Below are 23,443 nucleotides of genomic sequence, written 5' to 3' on the forward strand. Positions count from 1 at the left end.
GACCTAATCTGCCTATGTAGTCAGCAAATTCTCTGAAAGATGCTTAATAACCCAGACTGGGGCCTCCAGCTTCCACTGACCCTAAAAATGCAATTTGACCTCAAATGAGATGTTTAAGAACACTGTGGGTTGTTGAACATACTACCCTGAGATACAAAGGGGGCAAAGTTCTCTACAGCAGTTAGTTCTTGGAAACAGTCTGATGGGATTGTTGTTTTAACACATAAATGAGAATGGTATTTTAAAAATTCAGTATGTATGGAGGTACTCTGAACATTTTTACAACAGTGAAATGAAAGCTTATTAGTTTTTTCCCATGACAAAAGAAGAAATGTTTTTTAAATGTTAAGAGGAAAGCCAAATAAGATCACACAACCTTAGTGTGTGAATCAATTTGCAGATTAACCATATGGAGCTAAGTTAATGATTAATGTGCAGGTACTGAACATACCATGCTTCTTAATAAGCTTTATGATTATCAGTAACACTTCCCTTAGTTTCCTTACACCCCACTGAAGTTAAACCAAAATTTCTGTTATTTATGCATACAAACCTTCTTTTGCACAAGCAAGGCCTCCAGACCCTCCACCAATGACCAGAAGATCATACTCATTCTTTCCTGTGAAGGGGACGTGAAAAAAAGAAGGAATAGAAACAGACCAGGAAGATGGGAAAGGTATGTAAGAAGGACAGCATTCAGAGTACACCTATTTTTACAAATTATTATTGTTGATTTGGGTTTTCCTCACTTTAGCGCTGTGGTTTGCTATCTACTCTGGCTTTGTGAATGAAATACAGAAAATAAAGCACTTCAAACGAAGTGAGAAAATAGATTGAATTTTTACATAATGACCCAAGAGGCTCATAATTAACGCAACCGAGATCCAGGTCTCTGTCTCGGAATTACAGCAGCAAGGTCTAAGCAGCTATTTTTCCGCGGGGTCGCCTGACCGGACTCGGAGCTTTACACGCCGTGTGTGCGCTGCCGGGCAGAGGGGAGCCGGCCCTGCCGCCCCCGGCCACCGCACAGAGGCGGCGGCAGCAGCCGCGGGGAGCGATGACTCCTTCCAGTGAGGGTAAGTAAGGGTCGCTGCTGCTTTCGGAGCCGTCCCGGGCACGGCGGGCACCGAGCCCGGGCGGGGAGGCTCGCCCTGGAATTGCCCAGCGGGCTGGGAGGGCCGCCACCCTTTGGCGCTAATGCTGCGGGAAAGGTTTCCTGCCTCTGGGGCAGCCCCAGCCCCACTGCGGAGCCCCCACCCCGCTGCACCGTCCTCTGAACCTGGGGGTCCCTCAGCGCCCAGGGGCCGAGGGACGGGCCCCGCAGGAGCACCGGGCGCGGCGGTGGCCGCCAGAGCCCTCACGGATGGAGGCGGCCGCCGCCTCGGAGTACAGCGCAAGGCGGCGCGGTCGCCAAAGCACCGCTCTAGTCTGTGATCTGCGGGTGATGGAAAGGCTTTGGGGATCTTCCCCGGGCGCTTTGGGCGTCGGGAGGCGCGGGCAGCCGCTTCACGCGGGGAGCGGCCAATGCGCGGCCGCTGCCGGGCCCGAGCCCCGCGGGTACCGCGTACCTGAGAGCGCTCGGAGCGTACGGCACAGCCCCGACACTGCCGGGGGACGCGGCCGCCGCCACAGCGCCGCCATGCTGTACGGCACAGGGCCCCGCGCCCGCCAGGACCCTGCGGGCTGGCCGCGCAGCGCCTGAGCGGAGGGCGGCGGGCCCAGGCGGGATCCCGCGCGGGAGCCGCGTGAGGGGAGCGCTCGGCCCGGAGCCCTCAGGGGCTGCAGGCGGCGGGCGCAGCGCGCAGACTCTGGCGAATCGCACACGCCGGCACGGAGTCGTGAGGGTTGGAAATGACCTCTAGAGACCTCCCAGTCCAGCCCCCTGTACAAAGCAGGGCCACCTGGAGCAGGTGGAATGGTGGTTTGGAATGTCTCCAGAGAGGAGGACAGCGCGACCTCCCTGGGCAGCTGCTCCAGTGCTCTGCCACCGCCAACATAAAGTTGTTCCTCATGTTGAGGTCGTGTATTTTAGTTTATAGCTATTGCTTCTCACCCTGTCATATCATTAGTGAGATTCCCTTTCAGTCTTCTCAGACTAAAGTGGTCCAGCTCCCACAGTCTCCTCATAAGAGATGCTCCAACCCCCTCATCATCTTCATGGCCTCTGCTGGACCCTCTTCAATAGCTCCTTGTCTTTTTATACTGAAGAACCCAGAATTGGACGCAATATTCCAGTTCTGGGCTCCTCAGTTAAATTTGTGTTAAAATTAGACATTTGGAAGGAAGAAAAATCCCACAGTTTGCTTGTCTGGCTTCCCTCCAGATCCTGCTGTAGAAAGGGCTCAGGGAAGGCCTTTTGGGAAAGACAAGGAACATGATTACTGCCCAAAACGTTCCCTGATACCCAAGACCTGTCCTGTCCCCTCTGAACCAGCCATCCCTCTGTAGCAGATGTGGCAAAAAGCTGCCACAGCCGCTCCTCAGGTGCAGGGCACTGGCTGACAGAAACCTCTGAGGAGGTTTGAACAAAGCACCTTCCATGAGGTGTTGGAGGTTACACACTGTGTTGCTCCCTGTTCCTGTGACACATTCAGGATTGTGAGCAGGACTCAGGTCTGCAAAAAGAGGTTCCTCTGCTGGAATGCTGGAGTGGGGCCCAAGTGATGTGGGTCAGTGACCCTGATCTGCACCAACAGCTTGCACACCTGGCTGGGCTGTGGTGGGACAGATACATGCTCAGGACCTCTCAGTGCCTCCAGTGCCTCAGCCTTCAGCAGCATTCCCTATCCCTGTGCCACATGCCTGCTATTGACCTGTCCTGAACGGGAGCTGTCAGAGTTAATAACGCCTGTGATGTGTTCTGACAGCCTGAGGTAAAAGGCCTCAAAGCTGCATTGATCAAAACAAATCAAGGAACGAATTTTCCTTGTTCAGAGGTGCTGGCTTGGCCTTTACTGAAGCTCAGTACTTGCCCTGCCCGCTGCCCTAGGTAGTGGGTCATATTTGTTAAGTGCCACCACAGCCAAAAGCAGAGTTTGGGACAAGAGAATCGCATGTTTTTCTATAGGAAAATAAAAGGGTTTTAGGCAGTCGTGGTTCAGGCTTTGGAGCAGGGGCCCCGCTCACAAGGGGGCAGCATCCAACCATTTTGTTTCAGAAAACATCAATCCTCTGGTCGACAGCTGAGGAGAAATGGTAGGAAATTAAAATACTCCAAAGAAAGTTTTACAGAATTCACTTCACCTCCAGTGTAGTCTCATTCTTTTCCATCCAGTTAATGTTTGAAAATACATTTAAAAAGCCAGGAATTACTACCACTTTTGTAAGTGGATTGATGACTTTTTTCCAGCATCATTGCTATTAAACCTCCCTCCCCACAAAATACAAGAAAACCAAAGGCAAACCCCCGTTGTCACTAGAAGCACTGTTACTCACTGCAACAGCAGTAGAAAGAAATGACTGGAGCATACTGAGGGGTCTTTGAATTAAAGAAACCTTGAGAATATTCAGATACAATCTTTTATGCTTTTCAAGGTGCACACATGCAAAGTTATTTCAGCTTTTCATGTGAGCCACTATTCTGAGTTGAATCAGGCAGTGTTACACAGACTTAGTTCAGACATGTAGGCTCAAGGGTAGAATTAACTCTCCCCAAACACAACACAAGTTGATGTGAGGAGTTCTCCTTGCAGCATTATGATGTTCTGCTAATAAGGAAAGGCCTTAAATGTGGCAAAGTGAAACAAAACTGAACCAGATTAAAGGAAGGTGGGTGTCAGTATCTTCTGCTGTGTCTCAAGTGAAAGCATGAGAGGAAATGACCTTGAAACGCTAAGGGAGGTTCAGATTAGAAGGTACAGCTGGTGCTGTGCCACTGTGTGAGCATGTGATGCTGGGGTGTGCCCTGTGGCTCTATCCCACAGCTCAGGATAAAGCACAGTGCAGTTCCACAGGCTTCCCAGCAGGACCGCCAGCTTCAGGAGGAAGTCCAAAATCTGTGCTGTGCCATTCCACTTGCTCTTGCTCATCCTCACAGGCTTGATCCTCAAGAGTGATAGAGACAAACAGCAGCAACAAGGAGTGGGTTGTGCTGATGGTGACAGTATCAGTAAGACCAGCAGTCCCTGGTATTTCCTTCTGTCAGCACTGAGTAGGTGTGTCTGTGCTGCACTTCAAAACTCTTTTTCATGGACAGGACACAGATAATGGTTATCAAATGTGCTTTCTACTGTATCTGTGGCTCAGCTCATATGGCTTTCTACTCTTAATTTAATTATTTTGTGGTTAACATTATGTTGATTAGATAATTAGTGATACACATTTATATATATAATATATATATATAATATAATATAATATAATATAATATAATATAATATAATATAATATAATATAATATAATATATACTATATAATATATACTATATAATATATACTATATAATAAATATATAATATATAATATATAATATATAATATATAATATATAATATATCTTAATTTCTTTTAAGAAAACAAGTATTAAGTCCTTTAGCAGCAAATACATGATATTATCAGGAATCATTTAGATAAAGCCTTGTGTTTCTGCAGTGAAAGCATATACTTCCAAAACTGGGATTAAAAAAAACTTCTTCCAAGATAGTTATCAGATTTAACAACATATTTCCACTGAATTTTGTTAGTTGTAGCTTGGCATATTTGAAGTCATAAATAAATTTGTACTCTAGTTGTGGTTTGGTTTATTTCCAGGTGGAGATGTTTATTCAATATACTTTAAAGAGTGTGGTATTCAAAGGGTAAAGGAGACACCCGGTACCGGAAGTGTACACAAATCCATTCAACAAAAAAAGGTGCTTTGTAAGTCATGAATTGATTTTGTTAGCAGGCAACTTTCTCCCTTTGAATTTATTTTAAAGACAGCTTGCAATTCTGTATGTTGTTTCCTTTGTAGCAAATACATTTTATTACATTTATCAATGGCTTACTTAAATTCTCCCTCATGAAGATGACCAGGACTAAATACTTTTTCTACCAAATCTTTTAAAATTTTTCACTTTTCAAGTGCATCTTCTTGTCTTTCCTGTTTTTCTGGCATAGTTTCCTTCATGTCTTACATTCCCGGATCAGCAGCCAGGGAGGGTGGGGGGAAGAAGAGAGGTGTCAGGTAGATATTGACTTTGGAAGTCATCACTTCGTGTCCTTTTTAGTGGGTGGGGTGGAAAATCGATTCTCTCAAAGGTTGCATTTTGTGGTGTGACCTAATGAATAATGTACAAAAGTGTCAATGAACTCTACTGGGTCACTGGTTGAACTAAGCTGTCTCCGCTTGAGGTAGGACCTTTTGGTTTATTACCATCTCTCTCTTTTAAAGATTATTCAAGAAAATTATTTTCATAAATTTGTCTCAGAATATGATTAGTTCAGAATTTAATCTATGCCTTTTTATTTGTTCCTTCCTTCCTTAACATAGATCTTCTGTTCATAGTTTGTACTGAACAAGTAATTGATTGCAAGTAAGGGAAAAAAACAGCGAAAACAGATGAAGCTTGAAGTAACAAAAGTTCTTGGCTTCATTCAAATGCTTCAGCACATATTGCCAAAAAACGTGAGGGTAGAAAATAGATAAATGTGGTAGACTTAACTGCTTCAGCATTTTTGTGACAAGTTATAAAGTCTTTGAAAGCTGAAAGGTTTTTTCTATCTTCTTGATAACCTTTTAAGAGGCACTGTAAACACAAAATAGTCTGTGTTAACTGTTCAAATTTAGAGTACAACTTTGCTGGCCACCTTTCTTCTCTTTTAGCTGTTTCCTGTTTTAGATATTGGCAGGCAGTTTCCTGATTCAGACATGAGTGGTGCTTCCTTTCTTCAAAATTCCTCCTTTGCATGTTTCTCAGCAAGACAGACTAATTTGACCGTGGAAAACAGCGAATTCCCATAAAAGAAAATCCCTCCTGCTATTCTGAAAATGCAAGCTCAAAAGAATTTTCTTCCACTCAGTGTTTCACATGATCTGCGGGATTTATGATAATGTGTAGCTCTCCTGTCTCCCTTTGTTTCGGCTTTTAAAAACCAGTCTTTGTCCAGGATTATTAGAAGAAGGGAATGCCATTTGTTGTTACGCCAGGCATGGATTTAGGGGAAAGGCTCTAGCTCCGTGCTATGCACAGCAAGTGGGAATTGCCAAGCTGCATCATGTGACTGCAGCTGGGGGCTCTGTCCCTGAGCAAGTCTGCTCAAGTTTGTGCAGCCAGATCAGAGCTGAAGTGGCGACTGTCAGGGTGAGTCAGCCTGAACCAGCCACTTATCCTGAGCTGCTGCCATTCCTTGCTCCCAGGCTAATGCATCCTGGTTCTACACCTTCCCATAGATGTGCCCTGGGAATTCAGTACCTGATAGATACTCTGAAGTCTTTTAAGATCTTGGCGCTACATAAAAATTGTATTATGCCAATACATTTGTAGGTCTCTGCAGTTCTCTAATCTGGTTGTATTAATATCAGGGCAGATTTTTACTATCAGGACAAGGATAAGTCATATGGATAGTATATAAATTTATGCACTGTGGAGTTTATAGCATTCTTAGTACATTAGTAAAAACTTGCAAAAGTATCCATACTTATATAGACCATGTGTTAGGCTAACAGATAAATTAAAGAGAGGCATAAACCAATGTCAATCAGGCTACCAAAGAAACTTCTCCTGGGGGAAGAAAATACCCCAAAACATATTACAGGATTTCAACTGTCTATTAACTTGGAAGAAATTTATGGACATTATCGCACAGTTTGAATGGCTTAACCAACTGAACCTCCAGTTTGTCTAACTTGCAGTTATTGCCATTCACCATTTTTACTTATGTAATGAAACACGTAGACAACAGCAAGGGTTACTTGCAGGCGTAGCTTTTATCACACAAGTAAACAGCTGTGGGCAGGCAGAAGCAAGTTTGCTCCTCCCATGCTTCGAGCCTGAAGAATATAATTCAGCTCCAAGTTAGAAGACTTTCAGAACTGTTGTCATGGGATATTGCTCAATCAGGGAAGTCTTGGCACTAAATTATGCTGCTAAGCAGAAGCTGGGCTGACACCACCCACAACTAGCTGTAGTTAACTGCAAGGACTTCTCCAAAGAGCAGCTGTATACTTACACAAGGTAAAGCTGTATACTTACTCAGTGCTTAGAGTAAGTTTTGCTGTTTTAAACTCTTTTCTCCATAGCCCAGAATTAAAAATTTCTCTGCTAATTTGAATTGTGGGAGGCATCAGGGATCATGCAGACACAACCAGCTTTTGACCAGACAGGAAATTACTGTCAGTGAAGCTGGACTGCATTATTGCTTTCTTCATTCTTTGTTGTGCTTGATGTCTGGATTATAAAAAAATATTTGCAGAGCTGTTATACATGGAAGGAGTAGTTCCAAGTTACTCTGTATTGACATTGGGGACTGTGCTGTATTGCAAGGTCTTGGTTATGTTTTGTTTACAGCTACTAGAAACATTTCAATCTTCCCCAACCTATTCCCCCCCACAATTCTTTATTCAATTAATTTGCTTAAAATTATTTGGTGTTCTCTTTTCATGCTCTCAGGTGGTCCCTAATTCTTTCAGGGATCTCCCCTGTCACTTGACAAAGCCTGAAGTTCTCAGAACTTCAGCTCCTGTTTCTGCCACATTTGGTACAAACACATTCTTTAAGTCTTTAAAAAGTTTCAAGGTTTGAGCTTCAAACACTTGTTGACTAGGTCTGAGCTTTGCAGTGAGAGAACTATTACCATATTGTGTTAGGGATTTTTGGGTTTCTTGTGATCTTCTTCGATGGTGCAATTTAATTGCAGTTGGGTTATATTGTCCCTACCTTGAAGGAAACAATATAGACAGACAAGCTGAGAACAAGGTTTGTTAGAATGAGCCTCTTCTTTTATCTTAGAGCTGTTTGTAGCAGAGTATTTTTCCAACTAGAAGCCTCAGAAATTCGAATGTGCCATTTATAATGTATTGATTGCAGCTCCTCCTGTAGCTGCTATTAAGCCATTTGCTATACATACCTCGCCTGCCTGCAGCAGCACTCTATATTTAACCCGCATGCCTAGGTCTTGTTCCTACCAATTCTGCTCTGGCTGTAGCATGCCACGTCTGAGCTGAAAAAGGAACTGAATCCCTTGGGCCAAATTCATTCCTGAAGTTGCTTGATCGAACACATTGCATTTATACTGAGCACAGATTTGGCTCACACCTGACTTTGTCAGCATTCACTGTGCTGTAACTAAGTAACAAGAGCACTGTCGTTAGGGGACAGATGAATAGATTTCTCTATGGTTATTAGAGCACCAAGCACCTTTAAGAAATGCAGAATCTGTGAAAGGAGGAGTTGGGGAAAAGGACAGCACTCCTTTTAGAGTCTATGTAACAGAACTGATAAGCTATTCCTGTGATGTGATCGAATGTGACTGAATACTGCAGGCTCTTGGACTCTTATTCTGTAAAATCCACAGGAGAGCAGCACAGGAAAAGATCGGAGGGAACAGCTTCTACTATACTAAGAAAGGTACATTGTTTATATTTTCTGATTTGTCAGGCTTGACATGATGTGTTATCTTAGAAAATGTCACTATTTTAAACAGTGGTGCTTATGAAAGAAGTGGTGTTTTCCACATTCTGACTGGCACTCATTGTCAGGAAGCCAGTCCGTGGGCAGCAACAGCTTTCACGGAGAAAGAGTAGGACATATTTGTGTGTAATGCATTTGTACTGCATTGTAAATCCTGACAGCTGAAAGAAGTGAGATGAGATAACCCCGACTAAATTGAAAATTTAATTTATGGCTATAAGTATGCTGGAATTTGGTATTCATTTATATTGAAGAAAAAGCTGAATGCAAGTCAAGCTTCAGTTCAGTCACATTTGGCTGAATAGCTGCTTTTGTAAGATGTATTTTATGGAGGTACTCATTCTCAAGAGGGAGTTCTGCTACTGCAAAATATCTCTTGAAGAAGAGACAAAAAGCAAGTACTTTTGCTTGCCAGCCCTGTTGGTGCTTACAGAGAATCCTTCTGATGCCCATGATGGATATTTTTTGCTTTCTGTCCTTTACAAACAAATTCATATTTACCAGTACTGACAACTACATCATACTGATGAACTCTGTAAACAACCTTAAACAACCTTTACTTTTTCTCTGCACTTTTGCTTACTCAGTCATGGGCTTCTCCAACAAAGCCCTCAGGTTCAGAACCACATGCATTTGCACAGCTTTGCAGTATTGAAATACAAAAGAAAAACTTCCTGATTTACAGCTTTAGTTTGCATTAATGAGAAAAGAGTTAGATCACATTAACACTGCAAGCAACTTACTTGCCACCCAAGTTTAGCAGTATTTCTCAACAGTCTGGTACCCAGTTTACATCTGACAGTCTCATACTGTTGTCTTACAGCATTCCTTCAGGATCACTGGAATTAAAAGTGACTGAGAATTTTTTGAAAAAACATAATTTTGGCAGCAGTCCTTGAAAACAGATCTTAATGTGTGAGGCCATGCTAAAGCTCTTTCAAAAAGCAAATTTCTAGACAGATACCCTCTATACCAACTCCAGGCACTTTTCTGGGGAGAGCTTTCATTCAGGATTTGAAACCAATCTCTACTCTGCTCTATCTCAGGCTCCCTCTTCCCACACAGTGTTTGATTACCTCCTATGCTGTGGTGAATCCCACCTTGCCTGGCGTGTTAGAGTTGTTAATTTTCATAGAAATAAGTCATAATTTCAGCAGAGATTTCCTTCCTAATCCTTCAGATCCCTCAGCGGGTGTCCTCACTACCATGTTCCAGTCCTGCACTCCCCCCAGCCTGAAGATCAGCCTGTGGAAGCAGAAGGCTGTGCTGGGAGAGACACAGATTTACAGTAGATTAGCTGGTAGCCTTGGAAGCAGGGCAGGAGCGTGCAGTGGGGATTTGGGACACTAAGGATTCAGCCCTGTGATACAAGGAAGAGACTGTGAAATAGCTCTGTCTGAGAACAATTAGCCATTTTGATCTTTAATCTTCCAGCCCTTTCTCCCTACCTCCATCTGGGGCAAAATCACTTAATAAGAGCTTGGTTTTACTCCCTGGGGAACATGAAAATCTCAGCTTAGAAAGCTCTTCACAGACCAGCTCCTAGTGTGCTGTCTCTTTCTACTTTTGTCAGTCCATTGCCTGTAGGATTTGTACAGTTCTGCTGAGCCACCCTAACCACTGGTCTTAGACACTAGTACAAATAATACAAACACATCTGGAGTGTTCCAGTAGGAATAAGGACTATCAGAAACAAACACTTCCTAGGAGTACCTGAAAGGGTCTTATTCCTGAAAATCTGTCTTTGCTTAAGGCCTGGTAAAGTGCATTTCTTATCCTTGAAGAATTCCCTCACCCCAGATTCCTGCTTTAATCATGCATTGTGTTCACTAGGTCAGTCTGGATTAGAATGCTACAAATTCCTGTGGAGCTGCTTGTTGGATGGAGATGAGGCCTCTCTGTGTGGCCAGTTCATTCTAAACACTGCACTTCTTTATGGGGCACACAACCATTCTATAAACCTCCTGCTTTGGGTAATAGCACCAAATGCCATCTAGAGAAAGGCTACTGGGAAGGGAGTTTTAAGTGGGTAGCAATTATCCTCATTGAAATCTATGTGGGGAGAATGGATTTAAACATCCTTATGAAGTTTATTTGATGGGGCTCCCAAGTAATCAATAGGCACTTTTCTGTTCTCTTCCTTTCATTCAGTAAGAAGAAATTTGTATTTGTTTCCTTTCAACCTGAGACGAGGGAAGAAGAGGGAAGAAAAAGGCCGTGGGAGCAGAAAACAATCATCAAAACTTTGCATTTATAGAAGACAGAAATTTTTGTAGTCATCGCAGTGAAGCTAAACTATAGTAATTTGAAAAAAAACTGAGAGGAAAGTCTAGATTTCAGGCAAGAAATAGTGAAAAATTATATAAAGTTTGTTCAGATTGTTTTAATGATGTCAGTGGAAAATCTGAATGTCAAACTCCAAGACTAAGTTTCCATCGAAATACAAGCTATTCACATTTGGTAATATGATGATTATTCACAGAACAGTTGCACTCACTTGAAAATGCATAAACAGTAATGAAAGAGTAGAGGTAAAAATATATTTTTTGACCTTTAAATGTACTAAATTACAAAGCTGTTGAATTGTGTTGCCTACAGCAACAGGATACAATATGTTTGGCAGAAGTTAGTTTAGACTTTCTGACCAAAATACTTTGCCTTTCTTTCTCTGGGAAAACATCAAGAAAAACAAAATGCCACAAAAGAGAGATTGCCTCATTCAAGACAGCATAGGACTAAGAGTCAGAAACTCCAGTTCCAGTCCCAGCACAGATCTCCTCTGGCCTAGTGCAGAACATTGTTAGAATATGTGTAGAAATGTGCTGACTCTTCTGCATTATTTTCGCAATGCTTCATAAACAGCTAATATATCCTTACTAGTGTGCAAATCCTCTGCCTACTTCAGTGCATCAGTGTCTAAAGGCATAATTTCAGCAGAAGCTAAAAAAGGTTGAATGATATAAACTTATCAAGTGCTCCCCATTCACCAGGTTATGTGAGTTAATAAAGTCAAAATTAGATTCTAAACCCTTTAGCACCAGAATGCTAAAGTACTGTCTGTATGCGTGGAGACTCGTAATGAACTCTTAAACAACCAACCAGTTCTTGGCATTTAGATTAAATGCATGAAAAATTATAGCAAGACTGCATGTACAATTTTCCTCAAAGGCCTGAATTGTCAGCTGGCTGAAAGCCCTTTAGGAAAGCATTTGAAGCACTGCTTGTCTCCACATTTTCCCAGTTGTTAATAAACTCAATAATAATAATATCACATAGGCATTTGCTGTGCAGACAAAACTACTTTCCCTTTCCTCAGGTGTTATCCATATAGTAACAGCAGGGACTTTTCTGAAAAAGATTTATTCAGCTTTACAATGCCTTGAAAGTTTACACATGTAGCAGTAACTTTAACTCTTGTGGCAGCTCAGAGAAAGATAAGACAGCTCATCCAAGGCCAGATTAGAAAAACATTGCCAAAATGAGACTGACAGCTGAGTCCCCTGGCTCAGGGTCACAAAGTTTACTCTCATTCCAGAGAGTCTAATGTATGTACTGTCTTTGTACAAAAGGGTGGGGTTTTTTGTGATAATGTTTAGGACTTAATTTTCAGTACTAAGCAAAGCAGTATCAGTTTATCCAAGCTAAAACTGTAATGAGAAGCTCTGCAATTAGGCTTAGAAGGATTCACCTTGATTAGAGAAATGTTCTATCCAGCAGTTTTCCACCTCACAAATATTGAAATATTTGTCATCTCTTATTTTTGCATCTGTAGGAAATGACATCTTGTTAATTACTCATAATGTAGTGAAACGTAAGCTTCAGAATAGCTCAATAGTCAAATTTGATACTACTTTAATCCACTGAGTGTGAATCTCACTAGGGTATATGCTTTTGTTAAAACTTAGGCCATTTAAATGTGCTTAGTTTCACATGCTTATTCTTCTTCTCAGTAAACATCAGTTTTTAGCAGAGGGATGTTGGTTTGGAATCAGAGAAGCAGTTGCAATCAGTAGTTTACATCACATTTCCATACACCTTCCTCTAATGGTGCTATGAAAACTTTATACAGTTTTTATGAAACACTGAAAAAGATCTCAGTTCAATCTGGTTACTTGGACTTACCTTAAAAACTGACGTTATTAATTGTTCTAATTGTTATTTTTTCATGTCAGGGAATTCTAGGAGTAATTATTTTTTAGCAGAGGTTGGAAAAATGTATCAGAAGGATTGATAAGTAGCATTACTGAAAGATCCTTATTGTAACCTTTGATGAAATGGCTGGAGTCAGCTGCATGAGAATAAAGAACAGGATTTATTGGTTTGGGCTCCATCACACAGGCATTTGTATGATTGTATTAAAACTGAAAATCATATGATAGTAAGAGGATACTGAATTCCCTAACTTAAAATCTGTTGGCATAATAGCAGATCCCTAAGTCTGAACCAGTTTTCATGGTTTCTTTTAAAGTCATTGGAATTACTTAGGTGTTTCATCTCCATAGGCAGTTAAGTTAGGGCAGCAGATTCTCACATTTTGTGTCTGCTTCTCTCTTTGAAAATGTGTTTTTAAATCTCTGTAAACTGAAACAGAGGTACTCCCATTCAAATGCTGATTGTTTGATTATGGTGTACATCAGGGAAAAACTGCTGAGCTGCATTATCAACTTATGATTTGGTCTTATGAAACCTGCCAAAATGAGCAGGATTAGATGCATAAGAAAATAACTCAGTGCTTTAGAAAGACTCATCAGTAGTTTGACAGGTTTGGGCATGAAATTTTAATATGTTTTCTTTTAAACTCTGTCTTCTCAAAACCAGATGTACTGATACGTGTTATTCATTCTTTCCCATAATGTTGTCCCTCCAGTTTTCTGTTTATTCTCTTGCTGAATTTTTCATTTGCCTGCTATTTTCCACATAAAATTTTAGCTTTCAAAGAGAAGGCTCCCTTTATTATGGTGTCTCTAAAGCACAGAAGAGGTTGCAGTGCTAACCTGAGTATTTGGAACCTCAGTATAAGCATTAAATAGTAAGAGTGACTGCATTGTAATAAGTGGTTATGGGAAACTTGACTGTATGCAAGTTTTATTGCATACTTAATGAATCTCATGAATCCACATTAAAGCTAAAATTACTGTTGCATTTTCTAAAGCTGTCATAACATGACTGTCTCCTAGGTAGTGGTAGTTTTAAATTGGTTGAATTACACACTTAATTTTCATATCAAATATTTTCCAGCTAAGAATATGAAAGCAATTACCTATTTTGGTACAGATCTTTTTTTCTCTCTGGGTGCATGACCATGGCCATGCCTCTTGCTCTTGGCAGGCTGCCTTTACAGTCTACTGCTGTCACGAAATTTATTTTCACACCTAAGAAGACAGAAATTAAGAAGAACAAACTTTGAAAAATACTGTGTTAAAAAAAAAAAAAAAAAAAAGAAAACCAAAAGTATTGTTTTCTCTCTTTTTAGAAGGTACCTTCTCTGGATAATTGCCTCCTGAAGGAGCTCTGCTAAGAACAACCCATATTGCCAGTTTATGAAGGTTCTGGGGTGTTATACAGAAATATTAATAATAAAACACCCAATAGTTGAGAAACATTCCTTGACACTTCAAAAATAAGTGAACTCATCTAGGAACAGAAAAATCAGCATGTACTCTGTAGGTTATTTCTACCTGTGACCAACCCCTGGGGAGGCAGGTGGGCTCTTACGTGTGGTACCTCTCATGTGTGGTAGCAGTCATGTGGATTCAAGTGCAAAGATCTGAGGCACTGTAAAAAGTGGCTCCCTCTGAGTACTTGATTCAGTCAGTCTGAAAAAGTCTCAGCATTCCTGCAGGACAGGGAGCAGGGCTGAGTTAGCCTAGAGAGGCTGTCTCTCCCTGTTTAGAGAAATCTCATTAAATGGTCTCATATCAATGCTAAGCAATAAAGGAGGAAAGCTGTTCCCCCAAAAATACACCACCTAGTTCATCCTGCTGCTCCCATCCACTCTTGCTGTCTGACAGATCTTTGAAGGGCAGCCCCAAACATGCTGGCAGGATCTCATAATGCTGAAGCAATAGCCCGTGGCAAGATCTGCTCAGAGAATGCCAAAATGTCCATTGTAACCAGAGAATTGTCTGGCAGTGCTCTGCAGTAATTCTGAATGCCAGCACTTTTCAGGAGCTGGACTGCCACCAAGTGAGTCAAGGGTTTGCAGGGTCACAGTTTCATTTGTCCAGAGGCAGAAAAGGTAGAGACCTGCTGGCCTTAGGAAATGTTTTCTGGGCTCCATTGGCATTCAGAATAATTATCTCCCACCTGTGTCAGTAATCCAAATCCATCAACAACAATCATACAATCAACTAAGCCATGAAAGTCAAGGAAAGACCAGTCAGGTGAAGCTAAAGAGAGATATTTAATGCTAAATGAATGATCTTTCCACAGCCCTATCAAAGTTCTCAGTGAACAGATACTGTCACAAGTCTTCATGTAGAAAAACTAAGAGCTGAAGTCCCATCTGAAAGGTGCAGGACAATTGGGCCTGGTCAGTAGAACTATTCTGCACAGAGGGAAAGAAGAAAAATTGACATCCAGGCCTTCATGATCCTGTTGAAGTAATGAAGCAGGCTCACATTAGCTATCCAAAAATATTCAGAATGTCCAAGAAGCAAGATTTTCATGTGCTAATGATGCTGGCAGGCTCTGAAAGGAAATGTCTCAGGTCAGACTTTGCAAGAAAAGCATTAAGGGTAACTTAACATTGGTGACTGCTTAAAAGCAAAAGAAATAGACTTTTAACAGCTCCAAACAAATCATACTTGCCCTGCAACTAAGATAAGAGAATGACTGAATAAAATCAGCTGTACTGTATCTTGAGTATATCTCCATGGAAACTCAGTTATCTTCTGAAGTCAAAATGTGTTCTGCATGATGATTCAAAATTTAAGTAGTGGGATAGATTTTCCCCATGTGTGTATGCCAAATCCCACTACAGAATGGAGGTCAGACCATCCATAAAAATTAGGATTTTTCTGGGACAATATTGGGGAAACAAAAGAGAGAAGCAAGAACAAGTAGGAAGAGATGTGGAGGAATGTTGTTATCTCCTAGAATGAGATAATCCCTTTGTCATTGGTCTTGGGTAACTTAGGCAAAATCTTTGAGGATGTTGTAGCTCTTATTGGAGCTAGAACAGCTTTGATGCTGGAAGCTCCTTGTGCAGTGGCATGCTTGGAGCCAGGACTGAGCAGCTGTGTGGGGGGAGGGACCAGAGCATTAAATAAAGCTACTTGTTGTCTGCCTGTAAAATTGCCTTCTAAAGGAAGTGCTACAGAGCACCATCCATTACCAAGTGACAGAGAGCCTTTTACAGCTACTTTAGACACAAACATAATTAAACTCTGTATGTTCTTATTCAGTATGGTCGGTTGTGGGTTATTTAGCTCAATATTACAAAAGGGACAACCCTCTTCTATGCCACCTTAACCCTGAGTTGTTTTTCTCTTTTCTTCCAGATGCTGGAGAGCTCTTCAGTCCCTTTGTTCATTGTCTTCATCTTGCTTTTCATTTTGCTGCTCATTGTGTTGCTCATCAGGAAAAACGGCACTGCTGCCCTTATCTGGAATGAAATAATCCGAGAGAAAGTAACCAATTTCATCATGAATCAGAGCAAAGAACAGAGGATTTTGAATTTTGTGCTGCAGAATGCAGTCCGAGGAGACCCCTGCAGTGTGGTTGACACAATAGATAAGTACTGCTCCCAGAAAGAGTGGGCCATGAACGTGGGTGATGAGAAAGGTAATTGCAGCAGGGGCCAGCATCTGAAAAGATCCTTCAAGACTAGCACAGTACAGGACATCTGGTTGTATTCACATGGCGACTTCCATCTGCTGCTGCAAAACCCCAACCCACACAGCCTTGTGGGCAGCAGAGTAGTTCTGTGAACAGTTGTGCCTGCTCATGCAGATGTTTTTGAGGAGGGGTATCCAGTGACTCATCCAGAAAGTCACAGCCCCAAATGTGGGTTTCTGTGTTGTGCACATCGCCAGCGTGTAAGCAGAAAGTGGTAATTTAGGGGAAAAATCTAGGATTGCATTATACCTCACTTTTTACATAGGGTGCCTTCAAGGCATAATTCATTATATTAAATACTGTCAGATCCTTAACAACCAGATAGCAAATTGAAAAAAACAAAAACAACTTTTGTTTAAGTATATTAATTTTGTGTATGCAAGCATAAATTAGAAGTTTCTGTTGAAGGCAGAAATCCTATCCATGTCAGACATTGTTGCTATTTAGAAAATAAATCATCTTGTCTCCTAAAGAAAAATATGAGAACAAAACATTTTTTTTTCATAGCTGCAGGAAAGCAGCAATCTTTTCAAAAAACTATAGTGGCAAAATGTTAATATGTTCCCTTATGAATTAGAAACAAAAGTACCTCTTGCTGGGAAATTTCTGGGAAGATTTGCTTAGTCTGGGATTAACATAGCTAATGAAAAACAACTGTAAGCATTGTGATAAAAATGCTCTTCTGACATGTGTACAGTTTTTGAAAGTAGCTCCTCAGCATACCTGGCTGGGGTGCTTAGGGGAGCAGAACTGTTGGTCATAGCTGAGTAGGAATACTTAAAGCTCAGAATTTTGAACATTTGTGATTAAATTCTTAATAATTTCACTCTAGTTTACCTCTGATTGCCTTTCCTCAGATAAAAACCATCAAAGCTTTAGTCTCTGAGATTTCAAGAGTGACTACATAACCTCAAGATATCATCATATTCATAAACAAATAACACCCAGAAAAATATCCCTTAATGACCATGGCCTAGCATAAAATCCCTTCCGCTACTTTTTGAGTTTAGTTATCTAGTTTCTAGCCATACAAGTAAGAGGGAATCCTCACAAATAAATCTCACAAATAAATTCTTTTCTTCAAAAAGACTGAATATAGTCACTGTTTCTTCTTTTTGGGAACATTTTCTGTTGTTAACAATTGACTAATGTTTTCCATCTCACAAATTCATGCAGTGAAACCAAATACTTTGCAGCTTTGTAAGCAGAATTTTCTTTTTTCCTTTAAAGATGAGTATTTGGAATATGAAATTTTATATCAGACTACAGCACATAACATTAGCAACAAACATGAGCACTCAAAATCCAGGAGTCATATATTTCACAAATATGGCCAGCTTCTGCACTAAATTATTGGGAAAAATTACTGCATTTCCCCCTTCTGACATTAAAAATTAGTTGATTCAGGGAATTACATAAGTTATATTCAGGGAATACAAGTTAATTTAGGGAATTCCTTACTTAGAAATGTGTATATTGTGAAACTAAGATTTCTTTTAGTTGAAAGTTTGCACTTTAGGAATTAAAATGTTGATAATTAACTTGATCATAGGCCAGTTTGCAAAGGATCCATTATATAATTAGACATCCAACTCTTAATTTTTGAATGTCCTGAGCAACTGAATACATGGATTTTTGTAAAAGTTTCTTGTAACTAATGTTCTCTTCTGTAAATGAACCAGTATAATTTTGTCAAAAGGTAATCTTTCCCCATTTTAATCAGGTAAAATTCTAGACAAGACAGTGCAAGAGGCCAATCCATCAGTTGCCCTGGAGCTGGGAACGTACTGTGGCTATTCAGCAGTGAGGATTTCTCGGCTACTGAAGGCAGGAGCTCGTCTGCTCACTGTGGAATTCAACCCAGAATTTGCTGCTATAGCTAAACAGATGATTGAGTTTGCTGGAGTACAAGATAAGGTAAATACCATTTTGTCTGTAACCACTACAGCAAAACTGGTTAGATTTTTTTTTTTTTTTTTTTTTGTACCCATGGGCCTTATAAATTTAACCAGTTCCATGCTTACAGTGCCTGACCTCACACAGCAGGACTTCACTTTGTTGCCTTCCAAAAGCCAGAAGAATACTGGGTTTCTCAATATAAACTAAAAGGTACAAATTGGTGTCCAAACTAACTACAAAAATCTGAACCATAGTCCAATTTGTTACAACAGCTCACAGGAATCAATCATATTATGTGCAGTGGACTTCAAATGAGAAGGATTCACCCAAATCTACCTGGTCACAGTACCCATACCTAAGTATTGTGCATTCAGAGGTATCTTGACTATCTATAGCTGGTTGAGATGCAGGTGTTTCCAGTCTATATCCCCCCCAGGCTGGGGGATTCATGCCTGAGAAGTGCCTGTCTATTCAGCAGATATCTCACTTCAATGGAGCTGGAAACACTGGAGGAAATAAGTCCCACCAAGAGACATTCTAATGTATTAACTTCTTGAAGAGAACCTGAAATACCAGTGACATGTAAAACTGCATTTCTCCATCTGACTTAATCTCCTGATCAGCTATGACTCATAAAACAGACATTTCCTTACCACTTTCTTCCTGCTTTTGTGGCATATGATGATTGCCTGACAAAAATCCATGTGCAGCAGCTGCTTTCAGTTTAACAGTAGTTACTCCAATAAACCTGCAAGGAAGATGTTAACAGCCTCTGTCCTGTCTCTTCCCTCTACTGGCCATATAAATTCTACATACTCTAGCCTCCATCTTTTTTCTAAGCTAACCTGTTCTCCGCATTTTTTGCTTCCCTTGGACTGGAAGACTCAACTGAGGTGTAACTAAAAAAAAGTAATTAAAATCACTGTTTTCAACAGGAGATTTCCATGTTTCCAGTAAGTATACACATTATACAACAAAAATAACAGGTCACTTTTTCTGTTGTTAATTTAAAAACCAATAAAATCCAGACAACCTAAATTTGTATTTTGAAACTTAACTGAGTTGGTTTGTCAAAAAAAAAAAAAAAAAAGGGCACATTTGACCTAACCCTACCAAATAATTCAACTGACATGATATTGAGCTATAAGCATGATCTCTGATGTCTGGCTACAATTTACAATGAGCTGGGAGCATGTGATTTTTCTTAGTGGTTTGAAATTAATCACATGGATTTGTATTTCAGGTAAAACTCCTAGAAGGTCCTTCAGAGGAAATTATCCCCCAGCTGAAAAAAAAATATGAAGTGGATACTCTGGATTTTGTCTTCCTCGACCACTGGAAAGACAGATACACGCCAGACACCATCCTGCTTCAGGTCAGTATGCACAATTCCAGTCTTAGAAGTAAAAAAGCACATATCTTCATGTCTGTGAGGCCTCTATTCTTTATGAGGGACATCATCTGATGTAAAAATGAAGACTGGCAGCCAAAATAGCAGCCTTACAAGGAAAGAGGATTTGAAGGACAGGACCCTAAACTTTTGTTAAGGACAACTGCCAACACTACATAGCTCAGGACTCAGTGAGTACTGCTGAACCATTCTGTTTCCTGAACATACAGGTGTGCAGTAGAAATCCTACCTGGAGGAGTCCATGGCCTTAGTCTTACACTCCAGGAGTGTGTGCATGGTCACTAACCAGAACTTGACCCAAAGCCCATCCTGATCCTGGAAGTGGGTGAGACTTGGGACTGCATATCCCAGCTCCACCTCTCTGATTTCCTCAGCACCCCTTTTTTTGCCTGGGTCTGTGGTGCCAGCAGAGCCTCTTGATGAAATACCATTTTGGTAGCACGGCTATGGTAGCAAGGAGTATGACTTGGAGTTCTTACACTCCACCTAATTAACTGGCTGCAAAGCAATGTCAAGAAGAGTGCAGACTGCCCCAGCCAAGTACTTCCTAGGGAAATGCTGTCCAACTGTATGTCCAGCCCCAAATGTGTAAACATTATGCTTATTTCTTCCCAAGCTGCCTTAATCCTTACTGTGGGTATTACAAAATAAGTTGGCTGTAACAGCAGTAGGAAGTGGCAAAGGACTTCTGGATAGGAAGGTATTTTCAGGTGTTAAGTAACTGAGATTGACAACATCTGTACCTATCAACAGCACATAACGATCCTCTCCTAACTAACAGAATTTTCTACAACTGCCTGCTTCTACAGAAGTGCCATTTTTCAATTATTTTCTTCACAAATAAATCTACTTTTTTTGAGCCTGTCTCTTAGATTGAGAACCTGCCAAATAATTCCTGACCCCTGCCTGAGGACTACAACACTTTTCTGACACAGCCTCCCTGTTTTTTTAGTTTTAAGCCCTGTCCTCCAGAAAGCTGTCTGAAAAGGAAATTTGTTTGGGGTTATGAACAGCTAGTATTGAATTTACACAGCAGTAGCTGAAGAAAACGTTCCCTCTGTACAGTTATTTTGTACTCAGAGAATGCTTTCTTTTAAACTGCCTGTGTAAGGATGACTGAGCTCTTTCCACATTGCACCCTTATCAGAATTTAGCCTCACAACACAGCCAAAGCAAACAGATGGTTTAGTTCCAAGGTAGTGGTCAGTCTGATGCAACTGTGATACAAAGTTTCAAAAGAACTCCTGTGAAATTAAGAGAAAGACAAAGAAAAAATCTTCACATTTTCTCAGATGTCACAAACTTTCTGAAAGTATTCTTGGCAGGTATTGCAGTATGAATAATGAATACAAAGTATTAATATATTCAGATTAAATATGTAAATATTGGAAGTAGTCCAAACAAAAAAATCCAGACATGAAGAGCATCTGCAATCCTGATGACCAGTGGAAAATCCAGTATGTTGTCTCTTTTAAGCTTCTGTAAGCTGCACAATAGAAACAGACTGGAGAGTGTTTGACATGTCTCTAAAATCACTTCTACTGCGCTGACTGGTTTTCAGTCCCCAGAGGCAAGAACAATAAGCTCAATGACTTCTGCAGGACACTCATCAGCACAACTACTCTCATAGACTGGGAGTGACAAAAAACACCCCATGTTTTGGCTACAGCAACTGCCTGTAACAACAGGATAACAACAAGCTGATTTAGCTACAGACTTCATTTTAAAACAGCTGGTAAGCCCAGATAAGCAGCTTCTTCTAGACAAAAATTACCAGTAAAAATTAGGTTTTTAGGTTTACTGATGATAAATATTGCACTTGAAGTGACTATTACAAGTTAGTTATGTCTTGTGGAAATTTGTCAGAGGGATCGTCATTGTGCAAAAATGTCACTTCATGCCCATATCCGAAACAAAATGGCAGGAAGTTGTTCAAGATGAAAGAAAAACAAGCACAGAAAATCTTTCATTCTTTGAGCAGTTTTGGAGTCTGTCTGAGACTGGCCAAGCAGTACATGCTACTCTCAGGTGACCTAAAGAGCTATTACAACAGTTTAATGCCACATTAAAAAAGTTTTTAAACATGAGGCTTGACAACTGAAACAAAGCCACCGTACTGATCATGTAGACATAACTGGAAACAAGCTCAGGTGCAAAGCACACACTTCCACTCGATTTGCTATTTCAGAATCAGCATCTCTAATGTTGTGCTAATAAACAGGAAAAGTTAGCAAATGATCACAAAGGATCTGAGAGTTACTCAGCTTCTCCCAGGTCTCTCTGACCTTCCAGACCTATACCACAATGTGTTTTCTGATGCAGGCACTCAAGTACACCTGGTTAACATAAAAGTACATTACATTCAAGCCAATGTCTGCTTAACAGCCACTGTGAAGCCATTTCTCTTCTTTCTAGGAATGCAACTTGCTGAGGAAGGGCTCAGTTCTTCTGGCTGACAATATAATTTTCCCAGGAGCTCCAGATTTCCTTAATTATGTCCGCAAGAGCCCCCATTTCCAATGCACTAACTATCCATCTCATCTGGAATATATGCAAGTGGAAGATGCAATGGAGAAGGCTGTGTTCTTGGGATAGAGAGAGTCATTACTAATCAACTTCTGTTTCAAATGATGTAAATGCAACTGCACAGGTTAACTTGTCCATGCTTTACAGGTTTTTTTATTATTATGATTTTTTTTATTTTGGAGCTTGTTATTAAACAAGCATTAGTGATCTTTTTAGGGAGGTAGAAACCAAAATACTGAGTAAGTTGGGTCTGTGCCATTGTTCCACATTAACTCGGCAAACCCAAAGTGATGCACATTGCCTTGGTTTGACCAACACATCATCAAACAACTGTCTGTCACTTCCAGCTCAACTTGAACAACCACAGTTTGGGTTTAGGGTGGAGAAATACACTGCAACTTCTGAAGACTTGTGTTCCCAAGCTAAACTCATTACTCATTAGCAAGAGTGGAAAAAACAATCCATGTTGTGAGAAAAGACCATTTCATTGCCCTATTTTTGCTAAATTACTAGCATGTCTCTTGATGCAGTGAAGGCCCCTATTGTGAGATCAGATACTTCTTTGAACATTTACTACAAAAGTTAATCATCTCTGTGTAAGAGAAAAGAGCACACAGTGAAAGAAGGCAGACCCATGCAGTGATGAGAATAACACAACAGAATTTTGAAAACACAAACAAATAAAATTAATCATGTGCCCATGCAGAGGCAGGGAAAACTGAAGTATTAAACAGATTAAAATAAATACAGTAACAGGTTAACAAAAGGAGCAGACTCTTTCCAAAAGAATACAAAACTACATAGTATTTGACTTTGATAAAATGCTGGGTTTCCCCTCATTATACTCTACATACATAGTACGTGCTTTTAGGGGCAGGGCAAGCTGCTTTCTCTGGAATGCTGGGTATGTTTAAGATGCTGTAAATAAATAAAGTCCAGAGAAAATGGGTTTTAGCAGGTGGGTCCTGCACACCTTGGTTAACCTCATGTTACACCATGTGAATTGTGTGGGTTGTCATTGAGAAGATTCAAAGCCAAATATGACATCTCTAACTCACCTGAACAATGCAGAAATCCAGTGCCGTTTCCTAGCATGTCCTGCTGTAATTACATAAGGCAGCAATGGTCACATTTCTAAATAAAAAGTAAGAAACAACAGA

General features: G+C 40.7%; 2 protein-coding genes across 7 annotated transcripts in view; one reads left to right on the forward strand and one right to left on the reverse strand.

The window, feature by feature from the left end:
- TXNRD2 (thioredoxin reductase 2) overlaps window positions 1–1,722 on the reverse strand; it is a 30,711-nt gene extending 28,989 nt beyond the window's left edge. Inside the window, exons 1-2 of the mRNA XM_021544525.3 lie at window positions 1,569–1,722; window positions 554–619 (exon numbers count right to left, since the gene is read on the reverse strand). Coding sequence (XP_021400200.2) covers window positions 554–619; window positions 1,569–1,641 — 139 coding nt within the window. The 5' untranslated portion in view covers window positions 1,642–1,722. The remainder of the gene's footprint in view (window positions 1–553; window positions 620–1,568) is intronic.
- On the forward strand, window positions 545–23,443 carry COMT (catechol-O-methyltransferase). 6 transcript variants are annotated; one of them, XM_021544533.4, is made up of 6 exons: window positions 7,008–7,153; window positions 8,493–8,545; window positions 16,111–16,393; window positions 18,171–18,364; window positions 19,590–19,721; window positions 22,173–23,443. In XM_021544533.4, the coding sequence occupies exons 3-6, from the start codon at window positions 16,111–16,113 to the stop codon at window positions 22,350–22,352; spliced, it is 789 nt and encodes a 262-aa protein (XP_021400208.1). In that variant the 5' UTR covers window positions 7,008–7,153; window positions 8,493–8,545; the 3' UTR covers window positions 22,353–23,443. The 6 variants fall into 6 exon arrangements, with proteins under 6 accessions (XP_021400201.2, XP_021400203.1, XP_021400202.1 ...); XM_021544526.4 differs by lacking the exons at window positions 7,008–7,153; window positions 8,493–8,545 and adding an exon at window positions 545–676; XM_021544528.3 differs by lacking the exons at window positions 7,008–7,153; window positions 8,493–8,545 and adding an exon at window positions 953–1,076.

The sequence above is a fragment of the Lonchura striata genome, chromosome 15 (genome assembly GCF_050655825.1).
Source record: "Lonchura striata isolate lonStrDom1 chromosome 15, ASM5065582v1, whole genome shotgun sequence".
Taxonomy (NCBI): Eukaryota; Metazoa; Chordata; class Aves; order Passeriformes; family Estrildidae; genus Lonchura; species Lonchura striata.

What these genes read in the sequence shown, in the direction of transcription:
- COMT (XM_021544526.4), top strand. An exon ending in GAACGTGGGTGATGAGAAAG is followed by an intron (nt 16,394 to 18,170) that starts GTAATTGCAGCA and finishes CATTTTAATCAG; the next exon opens with GTAAAATTCTAGACAAGACA. An exon ending in CAGACACCATCCTGCTTCAG is followed by an intron (nt 19,722 to 22,172) that starts GTCAGTATGCAC and finishes TCTTCTTTCTAG; the next exon opens with GAATGCAACTTGCTGAGGAA.